The sequence below is a fragment of the Odontesthes bonariensis genome, chromosome 15 (genome assembly GCF_027942865.1).
Source record: "Odontesthes bonariensis isolate fOdoBon6 chromosome 15, fOdoBon6.hap1, whole genome shotgun sequence".
Classification (NCBI taxonomy): Eukaryota; Metazoa; Chordata; class Actinopteri; order Atheriniformes; family Atherinopsidae; genus Odontesthes; species Odontesthes bonariensis.
This window is the reverse complement of record NC_134520.1, coordinates 18,923,931-18,938,070: the sequence shown is the minus strand read 5'-3', so window position 1 is coordinate 18,938,070 and position 14,140 is coordinate 18,923,931. Positions and strand designations below refer to the sequence as shown.

Sequence of the window (14,140 nt, the reverse complement as noted above, 5' to 3'; positions counted from 1 at the left end):
TTTCTGTGGGTAAAGATGAGTCTGGCCCATAGCTGTAAGTTTCAGTTCGTCTTTTCAACTCAACAAATATGACACCAGCTAAATAATTTCTCTTTTGGGCCACAGGTCAAGGTGGGAAAGTGCAATACATCAAAACCTGGCTTCTTCGATTTCGAAGGACAGAGGAAATGGTATGTGGTCAACCTTTTGAGAAGATATTACAGTAAACAACTTGCACGTGTTGAACTGGGCCATACAGTAACCGGTTTGTGTAAATGGAAACAGTGCATCTGTGTGTTTGAGAGACAGACAGACAGAAAGATGGCTTGCATGAAAAAAAACAACAACAAAATAGAATTCAAACACTTTTAATTAACATGTCCCCGCAGATTATATTAAATAGTATATTTCTAGAAATTCAGTGTAAAGAAAACCTACAAGCTTCGTGAAGTTGCTGTTGGATTTTGAATGAGAGCTCTCATGGGAATCCTTGACTCAGTGTTTGGTCCAGTATGTTGGGGTGCTTTTTCAGCTTTGAGATACTTTTCACTGCAGTACCTAGTATAGTTTTAAAAAAAAAAACAGTACACCTCTGACGTACAACTGATTGTGATGACGGTTGTGTTGTCACCACAGGCAAGCCTGGAAGCAGCTTGGAGACATGGAGGCAGAGCAAGCAATGCAAGAATACATTTCCTGTGTTAATGTATTAGACCCTGAAGGCAGCACGAAGGTAAAGAGAGACTCTATTACTTTTTTAGAACTAAGAGCTGATCATTTATATTATTCTGGATTTTCTGACAGAACACATAATGAGAATCATTTGAACTCATGGATGTGTGTGTGTGTATATATACCCAGAATAGGGATTTTTGGTGGCCTGTTCTCTTGCATAAGTCTGTTTGGTTTGCCACTGTTCATAGACAGAAAATGTTGTCTGTCTATGAACAGCTGCTGTTTTGCCATTGATGCATACTTTATTTGATATTAAAATGTTGCTCAATGATTAACACCTCACACCCTGCAAGTCATGGTAATTAAAACAGGCTTTCTGTTAAGAGGTCCACACTGAGATGAAGATGATGAAAATATACAACCATCTGCCATTGTGGTGCATGTTGACTGTAGTGCATTGTCTCTGCCAGTAGATGTCAGCGTTGCATTGTTATTATTTTTGTTTTACCCTACAAAGGCTAATTTTTCTGCACACGCAGCATGAAAAATACAAAGTCATAGTTTTTTCCTCGAGTAATTTTTTTTGGGGGGATAGCAATAATGCAGCAAACCGCTTCAAGAATTGCTGCCAGTTTGTTTGATGGCTGCTCACGTTTCTTTCCACTCCTGCGTCTTATCGTTCGACTGTGTCAAGAGAGTCGTGTTGTCCTGGAAAGCCCGTCCTTTGAGGCAGGAGCACAAACCATAGTTACAACAACAATGTTGTACTGTCTGTGGAATTGGGAAAAGCATAATCATTGGAGCAAGAAAAGAATAGCCACGTATGATGTTCAGAACGACATTTGTTTTATCAGCACTCAACAAGGCTGATGGTGGGATACTGTTTTAAAAGAAAATATATTTTTAAGAACATTGCAGCACATGACTGCACAGTTTCCTCCAAAAGCAGCCCATCTGTGGTTTGTATACATTTAAGTGAAATACTGTACTGTCAGAAAATGCAGAAACAGCACTCTTCAAAACAGCCGCACAGCTCTGCAAACAGGGACCACCCTTGTGAAGATGGTTTATATATGCATATCAATTCATTCATTTATTTGCGAGGTAGCTTTCTGTAATCTGTCTGCGTGCTGTTTGAAAACATTTCCAGAGCATCTGTGCTCATTTATTTATTTTTTCTTTTAAATTTTGTCTGCATGGTTTGGAAACCTTCTGTAAAATTTCTTCCAAACAAATTCTATATTCTAAGTAGCTGAGGTAGGCTGACTGAAGGTTTTATACGTGCTTGTACAGTTTAGATACGTGCTTTGAGTTATCATTCTGCGAGTGACAGCTTTTGGATCTATCAGTGCACTTCATGAAGTTGATTAACAAGTCCGCAATATGCAGTGATATCCATTATTGTTGAGTATGTCTGGGACTGTAAGATGACCAACTTTGCTTACAGCTAAACAAATCGTAATCAGTGCCTCTTTGTGGGGGTTATGCACTGGGGAGTCTTGCTTACATATGTCTGATTAGCATAAAGCGAACTATTTGAACCAAGTTTTTGAACTTTTGGCTTGTTCATAAGCGTCTAAGAATGGTCTCTTTCTTTCAACTCAGCTATGCAAGCCTGCTGCCTGAAGCTTTCTCTGGACAGTTGGTGCAGTCCCTGAAACTGGACTTGTGTCATTAAGTTCAACTGGCAGTTGACGCTGACAGCTGGCTCAGCGCACGGAGAAACTTATCCTCTACAGGAGTTATGGTGCTGTTTTTGCTCAGTAAAGTACTTAAAATGAACTTATAGCAAATTGTGCTGTAAGGTTTGGGTATTTGTGTGGCAGCAGTACAGTGATGACAGGACATTTAAAGTCTCTCATTCCTAATTTTCCAAGCTAAGGGGAAACAAACTAAATACTAAAACACTTCGGAAATGCCACGTTTAGGTGCATAAATACACTCTGAACTGTGCATGTGTTGTTGTTTTTTTATCACCTTTTTAGATCAGAGATTTTCACCTATAAATTTGAATGAGTGAGAGTAACTATTTAAAAGCTTGTGGTGATATTAATGTAAGGTGTAAGTTCCTCCCTGTTATGACACAGTATACAAAGTGAAATGCCTCAAAAATAATAAGGGGTTTTCAAAGGCAGATATTTCTAATATTGGACAAAGCTCTTGCACAATTGGTGTTTTAATCTTATTACACCTGGATACTCATTCAGTTTTTTAACAGCTTGTATTCATTTCTGTAATTAAGAGCAGTGTTGCTTATTGATTAAGGGCTTATTTTATAAGTGTTCCTAATTTATAGATTAGCATCACTATTCCAGGTAAAGACTGGGTCAAAAAGAGATTGAACTAATGCTGACAAGTCAGTAGTGTTAAATGTCTTTCAGACAGACACGGCAATCTTAAAATTGTTAGCCTACTTTTTTTTGTCAGTAACACCAGATAAATACATTTCTTTGCTTAGCAAACAAGTGTTGCAAAAACACATGCAAAGTAACTCCAAAAGACTCAAGCTATAAGGACCTGTTAGCTTCCAGATACTGGTATGGGCTGCTATCATAAAGGAAAAGCTAGTTGGACTTTTTCCTGTTGACTATGGGCTGATCATCTGCTCCCAAATTAGTTATCCGTTTATTGTGGAAACACTTAAAGAAATGGTACAAGAAGTAGTCTGTAGCATTCATAAACACGTTATTCAGATCAGTGCTCCAGAACATGCACAGACATAATCACCTGATAGGCTGGCTTGTTTGCAAAGGTTTCTAAAATGACTAGATGTTAGGCTGTACCCCATCCTCACCCTGCTTGAATACTACTGACTTGTTAGTCCTTTTTAAATATCAGCGTAAGATAATAATACATCTCTTTTAAAAAGGCTTTTTGGAGACTGTGACAGCTGGTTTAGTTAAAGGCTAGAAACTGTCAGACTCGAATGTTATTTGTCCTTTTCTTTCACTTATTTGTTACACTTACTCTAAAAGTGAGAATAGACCAATGTTTTGTGGAATACTTTTTTTAATGTAGTTTTATATGCAAATAGTGCCCTAACAATTGTGCAAGCAGTGTCATAGATACAACAACTATCATCAACAATGCACCCGAATGAGTCGTGGCCACACAAGTGAGTCATAACAGGCTGTGCAGAGTCCCCGTACTGTGGGATACTCCATAAACCTGGGGTATGTACTTCAGCTAACAAAATATGTCAAATATAGAAAACGAATCAAGCGCTGCCCCAAAGAGATTCTGCTTTTCTTCCAAAACAGAATTGAAAATAAATATTTCAGAAGTTGTTTTTGTAACTTTATACTGCGTTTGATTGCTCAAAATGTTTTTTCTTTCCATTTGCACTAGTTTACCACCTCTGCGCTACTTTTAATCTGCTACTCGTTGACCCCATCGCACTCTTTCTGCATTTGTCCCTTCCTTTCCTTTGCTCTTCTTCCTCGTTTGTGTTCCTTCTTAATAGCGTCACTGTCAACCACATATCCGATCCTGACACATTTCCGTCAAGCAATACTCGCTGACTCTGCCCACAGTTGCACAATACCAGGGAAGAGCCCAGCAAATGCACATTCCCCACCACCACCACCACCACAAAAAAAGAACCTGATTGTATTAGCATTAACAAAGCACCACAGCATGGCAGCAGCTATTCTTTTGGAAGAAGAGTTAAATGGTGTAAGTAGGACTGCATAGACAGAGAAGCAGGGGAGAGAATAATAGCCACAATTTGACCTCTGTTCCTCTCAATTGTTGAGCAGACACTGGCTTTATATTACATTATACCGCAGAAGAGCATGGACAGTGCATCAGCGAATATTCTGAGTTTCTGAAGTGAATTAGGTTGTCCCAAAAGTGCATGCACAGTTGTTTTGCTTCTCTTGTCATGTTCTCCCCACTCTCCCCATTTTCTGAAATCAGATTTGTGTGAGTTCTTTTGTAAGTCAAGGTTGGTTAGCAAAGAATAGTCTGGGTAATAAAAGTCTTTGTTGAGCTGAATGCAATATGGAATTCCTTGAAAACACAGAAGATTACCAAGAGTCACAAACTAAGGAACAACATATTTTATCCTCTTTGCATTCATTTTGTGGGTCATTTTTAAGCAATGAGGTCATGCCCAAAGCCCCAGAGAGTTGCTTTGAAAGTCCACATGGGAATTTGTCGAGCATTACACGAGAAAGACTATAGGTTAGGGGCGATAGGTACAGCCATTCATGGAGGAAACATGGGCCCAACGCTTTTTATTGGGTTTAGACAAAACAGTGAGGTCAAATCCTTTGTCCATACAGCACAGGCTCATAGGCTGCCACAGTAGACTGGGTTGTTGTTTGACACGAGTCCTCATCGCACACTAGGTTGGTGAATTGCATCCTTCATCTGCATGTTAGATGTTACATTTAACCTGAAAACATTCTTTCTCAGTACTGTATTGTTCTCACAGGAGAGACGAGGAGCAGAAAGGAGAACAGGTTTCGGAGGAGCAGCAGTCAGTTCTCTTTACCAGGAGGAGATGATAAGGTATGTACATCAGAATTAACACTGACAACCACACACCCCAACTTGCCTATTATGTCAGATGTGCAGAGAAAAGATGCACTAGTTCTATAGAAATGGCAAAGCGTCTGGAATATCTCACTTCTACAGGGTGCAGTAGGATGTAAAAGCCTTTTTCCTCCAGTTCTGAATCCCCTCTCATTTCATTCTTAGGTCAACTCAGTGTAAGGCTGGCATTGTTAACCACTGATCGTGATGCTGTATATGATTATATTCAACAGACCATAACTGCAGTTAGGGCCTGGAAACGTCATACAGTTATGATTTATGTTAATGAAATATATTTTCCATTTACTTCTGCCTGGCAGACTTACTCAAGCTTAGAAACCCTCATCTTCATTTCAATGCAAAAGGAACTCTTTTGGAAGATGGAAAATGAGATGTGTGAATCCTGCAGGTTTTCTTCCTAAATGGATGCATGTGATTAGTATGCACGGTCTCGGAAAGAAGCGTCCAGAGTCTTCCCTTTTTAATTACTTGAAGATTTCAGGGGGGTTGATGAAGACACGCAGGGCACAGCAGAGCGAGCCGGGTGCAGCAGGCTTTCCAGAAAGAGGATCCTCTTGGTGATATCCGTTAGCAACAATGCCCAGAGGGAAACCAGTCAGAAGGAAGCCATTTACATGGCCCAAACACACACCTGCGAGCATTCACTTTTCGCCAAATATCCCAACGATTTTTATCCAAAGCCATGCATAACTTGCTAGTAGAGTCACACTCACTGCTCTGCTGCATTTCAATTTCCTCTTCCTCACACACAAACACACTCCATATTAAACAGCTAAGCACCTGTTAACCAGACTGAGTTAATTGCACTGCTCACTCACCCTCTCTCTGTGTGTGTTTGTGTTTGTGTTTGTGTGTGTGTGTGTGTGTGTGTGTGTGTGTGTGTGTGTGTGTGTGGATTGACAAAAGCTGGATTGATTAGCAATATCCCTGGGCTACTGAGCTGATCACTGTGTGATTGAGAAGGCTTTGAATGCTACATTTGTAATTCTCTCACCCACCTTGAAAAAGGATTCCGATAAACACTGGAGGCTTTGTTGTCCAAACTCTCTGCTGGAAGCCAAACCTGAGTTATTTGAGTTCTCATTGTTTCTCGCTCCTCGGTGGAGCTCGGCCACGTTTAGAGCCCGGACCAGGGTCCTACTGGGAATGTGATGAGAGATTGTGTAGGTGTATGTATGTGTTTGATGGATGGTGTGGCCATGCTGTTGATCAGTGAAGCTCAGACCAGGTAGATGAGTATTCTCTACCACTGTGACCAGTTAAGCCTGATGGATGAAGGACATATCTGCCACTACACCAGACTGGACACACATGTGTGAACGCATAACGTTGTCACGCACACACTATTTACACAACTACAAAAACCCTCAGTGCCCCAGTGATGACAGAGTAGCCTGTGACCTTCCCAGCATGCTTTGCGGCGCTGTTGATGTCATGTCGTTTATAAGACCCACATTAATCATTTGTTTGTTTATAGCCCGTGTGTGTTTTTTATTTGTGGATTCATGTGTGTTCTCGCTGTGCCACAAAAGATCATCACAACAAGTTTCGGTTGTATGTTCCCTCTTTTCTTTCTTTTCTTTTGGGATTTCTTTGTGTTTATGTAGCCCTTAAAGAACCTGCTAAAGGTGTGTGTGAGCAAGTGTGTGTGCCTGTGTGTGTGTGTGTGTGTGAGATTGTGCTTTATACATACATACATGTCATGCATCAGTCATTTCAACCCTGTCCCACCATCAACAAAAGACTGATGAGCCGGCCTATTGATTAGTTGCCGGGTGAGACGGATGGCGGCCACACATCAGGGACACTTGGGGTCACAGTGGCCATCAGACAAGGAAGCGGGTGTGGTCCAGCACAGAGCCTCATGAATAAACATAGCAGCAGTAATCAGGAGTATGTAAATGAATGCGCTCATACATAACCTGGCTGTGATAAAAGCGTAATGAGTTATTCATAATTCACCGTGGGCTGATGAGAGGATGGAGGGGAGGGAAGAAACAAGAGAAATGGTGGAGATGGAGCATGTAGGTGAAAAGCTGAAGAAATGAAGTGCAGAGGAATATCAAGGAACAAATTACAGATGGAACTTTCTTTGTCTTGTTATGTGTCAGTTTTGGAACAGGGTGCTCACTGTGAAATGAAAGTGTCTTGATTTTTATGTCAAGACACTTTTATTTCCCCTAAATAGTGTTTTGCATATCTGTCTGTCTCTTGAATCACAAGTTGTGTTGACTACACATCCTAACCAAGACCCACTGACTACCATTTTGCATCCTTGTTACAAGCTGCTTCAGATATTTATATTTGAGAACTGAAAGCCAATTGTAATTTTCCTTTTGTAAGGTCATTTGTAAACAGTAGTGACAGCTAGCTGCATAAAATTACATCCAAATGAATATTCACCTCTGGATCTGAATGCCCCTTCCAGAGCTAGTGTTTGGTCTGCTTAGGTGCTCAAGTCTCAGTGGCTGCTCTGTGAACTTATGTTGCATGTCTCTAATTTTGATTCATAGCATAAGGAAAGTTTTTCATTCATCCGATTTATGCACGCATGCATCGTGTAGAGGAAAAACGGTACTGCTTGCATGAGTCTCGAAATGACGACTGAATTTTAATAAGGCAAATTCAGGTCTCCCTCTCTTCAAGCTTTTAGAGAGAACACTTTTAGAAATCTTTAAGAACAAGCCGCACGATTTTTTGTGGGTTTGAGAGCAGCCGCCATCCTCTGTGAATAATGACTATAAAATGAGTTTGTGTTTGACTTCTTGTGACCAAATCTTAGTTTCACCATGCTAGCAGAGGGTTGGTACACTAGCAGTGTGCAATTATTTAACTAATAACCCTGAGAATGTTCATGAGTAGTTTGGGCTTTGAACATCACCCTCAGTCTTCATGGGAAATGGCTCCTGTAACATTGGCTCCTGTGTGGCTGGAGGCAGCCGTGTGCTCTGGGACTTGTTGGGCCCAGTGCGGCAGCGCACGTGGGCTTCAGAGACAGGAACTGTGGGATTTGGCTTTGGGAATGGCTGAGTGACTGCGTGGGAGTAGTAAAAGCGTCGGGTTTGCGGGGTTTCTGTCAGACAATGGCACACTAAATTCAATTAATCTGAATGGCTGGGATGGGTGAGAGGGAGGGGAACGCGTAAAGCTCTAAATGAGATTTTGGCCCTCCCCCCCTCACCCAACATCTCTCCTCCTACCTTCACTGCACCCCCTCAGCACTCACTACTGTCCCCAATGCCAGGAGGTGATTAGATACACACAGATATAATTAGAGGTGGGATGGTGTCGTCGCGTGTGTGGCGTGTGCCACTGTTCCCGAGGGATGTGGCACGTGTAGCTGCTGCTCTAGTATGAGATGGCGAGAAAAGATACATGTTGATCTGTTAATTATATATTTCTGTTATGTCCCCTTATAACGGAGTTAAAGTGGCAGTTCAACCAAATTTGTTTTCAGAAATTCTTGGCTACGATTTCTGTTGCAAGCCAAAACCACAACTATGACACTAATTATGAAAATGAATATTTTTAATGGTTTATAGCCGTTTGATTTTCTAAAATATTAGCAGCACAAAAAGACCTAACCCACCAAGTCAAACCAAAAAGCAAAGTAATCTGCCACTTTAACCCATTAAGACAGTGCCACAGGTATTAATGAGCTTCATATAAATCATTAAATAAATTAAGTTGGCTGACTGTGCTTCTGTCTTACTGGTTTTTTTTTTTTTCTGAATTGCTCTCAGGGAAGAGGATAAGAACATCTTTGACTACTGCAGAGAAAATAACATTGACCACATCAGCAAGGCCATCAGCTCCCAGAAAGTGGACGTCAATACTAAAGATGAAGAGGTACAGTGCCAAGAAAAATGTAAAGTGAGGCTGTGGTGGTTTGGGTGTGACAGTTGCTGTGATTAGAGTTTCTTTAACTTATTATTACCATGACAACACTGTAATTTTTGTTCTTAATGCTGTCGTTGAAGTGCTCTTTAGCTAAATGCAGTATCTGTACCCGCAGTCTGGCACGTTGCTTTGCTTTGACCCCCTTGTGCAGAAGGGCAGGTTGAAAATGATCAAAGACGTATCATAAAAATGTGGGTCACTGGGGGATAGATTGTGTGGCTCTTTTTGCAATTGTTACATAATTGTTTCTGTGGCCACGCGCACATACACACGGGAACCACTGCTTAGGGCTGAAATTGCAGAAACAGTCATTACCATCATGAGGTGATTTCTCGATTGACCCCGAAATCCATTCATCTGCCCTTGATTCATTATCAGTCTGGCCAAATGGCTCGCTCCCCGCCTTTCTTTCATCTCAGCCGTTCTTCATATAAACAGGCAGTCGGCTGCTGAGTTCACAGTCAAAGGCCAGATGGTTGTGGGATCACTGCTGAGAATGCTTTGTCTGTCCACAGCCATTGTTCACTTCTTATCTGGTGCAGCTCTGCTCACTGAACAGCAGAGGGCAGTGGGGAAGTTTATCATTGGTAGGCAGAGGGAGCCTGTGTCCCATCAGTTGGTGTAAGGGTCTGTGACCAGAACACTACATGTGTTACGTGCTACTTTAAAGTGTGCAATAGATTCGCAAAACACATTGGGGAAAGACTTGTAAACTAGTCGGTTTTCTAAGTCGCTGTCTTCTCTCGGTCAGATAGACTCAGAAATTATTTAAAACCTATTTCTTAGCACGAATAACAAATCACAGTTTGTCATTAGCTTTATATTTAAATAACAATAAAACAAAAGTAGAAAAAAAAGAGAGAGAATTTCATACAAAGGGTAAGACGAGGATTAAAGTTGAAGAAAACAACATGACATAATTACAGACTATGTACTCTGTGAGAAAATGTTTCAGAAAGACTAAAAAAAATGTATAAGAAAGCACAGGTCTTCACACAATGACCTCTGCTTTTTAAAATCTTTACTAAAATTTCAGGTATTTATATTTTAAAAACCCTTTGAAATGTTCTTAGAGGAAGATGAATTCCTGACATGGTAATGATCAATAATATGATCATTTTTGCTTTCTCCAAAACCATTAAGTTGCTCACATTTCCAGGCCTTTGAAAACTTCATTGCAACTCTTTTATTCGAGATTGGGAAGAATAAACCCAACGCTGATGTATTTGGTTCTAGATTAATTTACTAAAGCAGAATTACTCTTTGAATAAAGCATGTCGATATGTATGCATAGACTTAATGGTATCAGTTTTCAAGGATTCAGTTTTCTGTGCAACACATTCAGTGTTTTGTTGATCGCTGCATGCAAAAAGCTCGTATTACAACTCAGTTTGTTCAGTGCTTCATGTGAATCAAGAAACTGGTCTGCAGTGAAAATGTGGCCAGCAGTCAGCAGCAGAACACCTGGAAGAGAAAGACAGGGATGGAGGCCAACTTATTGGTATTCTGGCCTGAATCATAAGTACCCATTTTAACATGCAGCCTTGGTGATCAATATGATTTAAGCAACCGAATTGGACTTGGAGAGTTTGCTTTACCTAATTGGCCTCACTGAAAAATGAGCTTGTGTGGTTTTATTAGAACAAGGATCTTAGACCTAAGGAGAGGAGTGTGTGAGTATGTGGGTGTCTGTTCGAGGGAGAAGGGGGTAGCTCGTGTTTTGCGTACACACGGGCCCCATCAATCAGGCTTTACAGAATCTGTGCGGGATTCTGCAATTTGTCCCGGAGTCTTCGGCCTGTGCTACAGCCTCCGACTGGTGTTACATGCACCCACAAGTCCACGTATCTAACTCTGCCTGCAAGTCGTTATAGAGCTCAGGTTTGGAGGTTGTGAATGTGTCATTTTCACAGATTAAAATCTGTTTTGTCTTTTTTATGCATGAAGCTAAGTTGGAAAAGGCCCACGAGGAAGATGTTCTTCATGTGTGGGGCTTGTTTTTTCTTCTGCGTGTAGTTTGTGCTACTTGTGTGTATTCATACTAATGCTTTTCAGTTTGTATTTACAGTGTAGTGCTCGTGCTTGTTTATGCAGGGTCGCGCTCTCCTGCACTGGGCCTGTGACCGAGGACACAAGGAGCTAGTGTCTGTTTTACTGCAGCACAAAGCAGACATCAACAGTCAGGTGAGCTCCATTTTTCCTTTTCCTTTTCTGAAGACTTCTTGTTCAGTCTGAAATGTAACTGTTCTCATTAAGCAGGTCTTCAGCAGACTTGAAGGAAAAAAATATGTGATGTAAATATGTGATGTGGCTGCTTATTAATTAAATGTCTGTAATGTAAATGTCTATCTAAAGTTACTTTCAATAAGGAGTCAGCTGCTTAAGCTTCAGCCTTCAGGATATCTCCTAGTTTCTTCTTTATCCCTTTTACCTTTTAAAGGTAACAATTACATATATATATATATTTAGAATTTGTACAGGAAACCTTAGCATTATGGTTGAGCTTTTTCAGATATTCAGTCAAAGGAGTTTTCTATTCCTCTGAGACTTTGCAAATTACTCTTACTTTGTAATAGTAATCTATCCAGAAAAGGTACAGTAGCATTACTCCAGAATGGGGTGGAAGAGCATAACTTTCATGCACATGTGATTTTTATGTTATTTTAGAAGGAATTTGAGGAAATTTGGGAAATTTTCAAAAGACTATAAAAGCTTGAAAAGAATTGTACTTAATCTGTTGCCCTGTGCTCATGCTTGGTAAATATAAGATTTTAGCTGCTTAACAGTCCTCGGTTGTTATTGTCGGGTTCTCCTCTTCGTGTAGCACCGTGCATTTCCAATAGTAGACACATGTGGACAGCAGGCAAGGCAAGTCAAGCACACACACTCTGTGTGTATGAAAACATGCTGCTGTAAGTCGTGCAGAATGAAGTCCAGCTTTGATCTGCTGAAATAACAGCTTTGATAGTAGCCTGTGTCTTTGCAAAATACCAATATGCTCCTTTTAATCGATGGTATGTTCACATAAATAGAGGCACTGATGCACCCACATACCATCACAGATGCTGGCTTTATCACCCCTCACTGGATGGTCCTTCTCTTCTTTGACATGTAGAACCAGATGTGAACTCATGAACTCACTGACAACGGAAAACATGTCCACTGTTATTTTTTTCCGTCTGTGTGGAAACAGTGCCGAGTTCTCTGAACACAAGCTCGTCTCAAAGTTGACATATGACTTCACTTCTTGTCTAATTCAGTTTTAGGTTACATTTCTGGATGCAGCGGATGGACTCCGTTTAATGAACATAGTTTTCCAAAGTATTCCTGAATCTATGAGGCTATATTGATCCTGATGGCTTGACGGTTTCTCATGCAATGCTTGAAGGTCATGCTTCTCCACTAGTGGTTTCTGTCCTTGGCCTTTATGTGCTGAGATTCCTCCTGACTCCCTGAATCTTTTCACTATTGTATGCTCTGCAAATGTTGAGAGACCAAAGTTCTTTGCAGTCTTGCTTTGAAGAATCTCTTTTTTGGAACGTATTGATGATTCTCTAACAGAGTTTGGCACAAAGTGGTGAGTTACAACCCGACTTTGCTTGAGAAGACTGAGTCATTGGTTGTCTCTGTTATTATACTCAGTCCAGACACTCGCCTGTCACCACTTAATCAGCTGATTGTAGAATCTTCTAGACCAGTGTTACTTTATTATTGTGTAAAACTTTCTCTGTTTTTCTTTGTCTCTCTCCCAACTTGTTTTGAGTGTGTCGTTTGCATTTTATTTTGATTCTTTACATATATATATATATATATATATATATATATATATTTTTTTTTTTTTAATACAATTAAGTTGGTCAGCGAGGACACTGTAGAACCTTTCCCAACTTTTCTGGAAAATGGGCTGTGGGCTGTATTTGCATAGGGATAATGGAAAGGTGATGGGAGCCTTATGACTGCTTAAGCATAGATCTAAAAATATGCTCAGGTAAACTGTGGGCCAACAGTTATATCTCCAGCACCCCATCGCCCTTCCCCTCTGTCTTTCCATATTCTCCATCCCTTTCAGAAGGTCACCTTTAATTCACTTTGTCCCTCGCAAATCCCTCAGGGAGTTAGCTTGTAGGTAGCCTTGTGTTTAGGCTCCCCAAGGTTTAGCAGCAACCAGCAGGCTTTAGCTTTGGCGGTAAGCTGGCTCAGCTGCACATCGGAGAAATTACTCCTCTTCCCTGACCAGCAGCACGGCACAGTGCAGCTCTCTGGGCTTCTCACTGAGGTTTTAACTGTGAGGACAAATCAATTGGAAGTAATCAGGCAAATTGTTTTACGTTGCACAACCCACATAATCAGGACATTTCACAAATGACTTTCTCTTTTGTGGTCATGTGTGGCCCTTTTGTTTTGAATGCTTGCGGGGAGGGGTTGGATTTAACAGTGGGATAACTACGAAACAATTTACTGATGATTTACAGCCGTATCAAGATAATGACAGCAGTGGGGGACTGATGTATAGATGGAGGCTTTTGTCCTTTTTTCCCCAAGATGTAGCGCATTTGCAGTCATGTATCCATCATTAGAATATAGATTAATATCTCTAAGTGCTAAGAGTTTTCAACAGTCAAAGCAAGAAATATAGATCTTTGCCCAGGTAGTGATGTTAAACGGCTGAATTTTCCTGCAACCCTTTTGTCCGTGTCTGCTTAACCTCATACCACCACACATTTCTTTCCTTTTCCTGCACCATTTGTAATGGAGCAAAAAAAAAGTCACAAAGGCAATAATAAATGACCCATGGATGTGAACGATCCCATTCTATTTTTAAATTGTCCCTTTTGTGGATGTGAAGGGTGAAAAATTTCGACGTGTGTTTACAAAGCAGGATTAGCAGCCAGTGGGTACACAGGTATTAGCTAAATTCATTCATTCAGGCCATCGAGGTCTTCCCACCAGCCAGTGTCTCAGGTGTCAGAGGAAATCTGCTGTGGAGACTGAATATTACTGAAACTGGACCTCTGAATCAGAGTTA

General features: G+C 40.8%; 1 protein-coding gene across 1 annotated transcript in view; it reads left to right on the top strand.

Annotated features, from left to right (window-relative positions):
• Positions 1-14,140, top strand: part of acbd6 (acyl-CoA binding domain containing 6) — a 30,393-nt gene that overhangs the window by 598 nt on the left and 15,655 nt on the right. Inside the window, exons 2-6 of the mRNA XM_075485348.1 lie at positions 106-170; positions 616-712; positions 5,093-5,169; positions 8,958-9,063; positions 11,209-11,298. Coding sequence (XP_075341463.1) covers positions 106-170; positions 616-712; positions 5,093-5,169; positions 8,958-9,063; positions 11,209-11,298 — 435 coding nt within the window. The remainder of the gene's footprint in view (positions 1-105; positions 171-615; positions 713-5,092; positions 5,170-8,957; positions 9,064-11,208; positions 11,299-14,140) is intronic.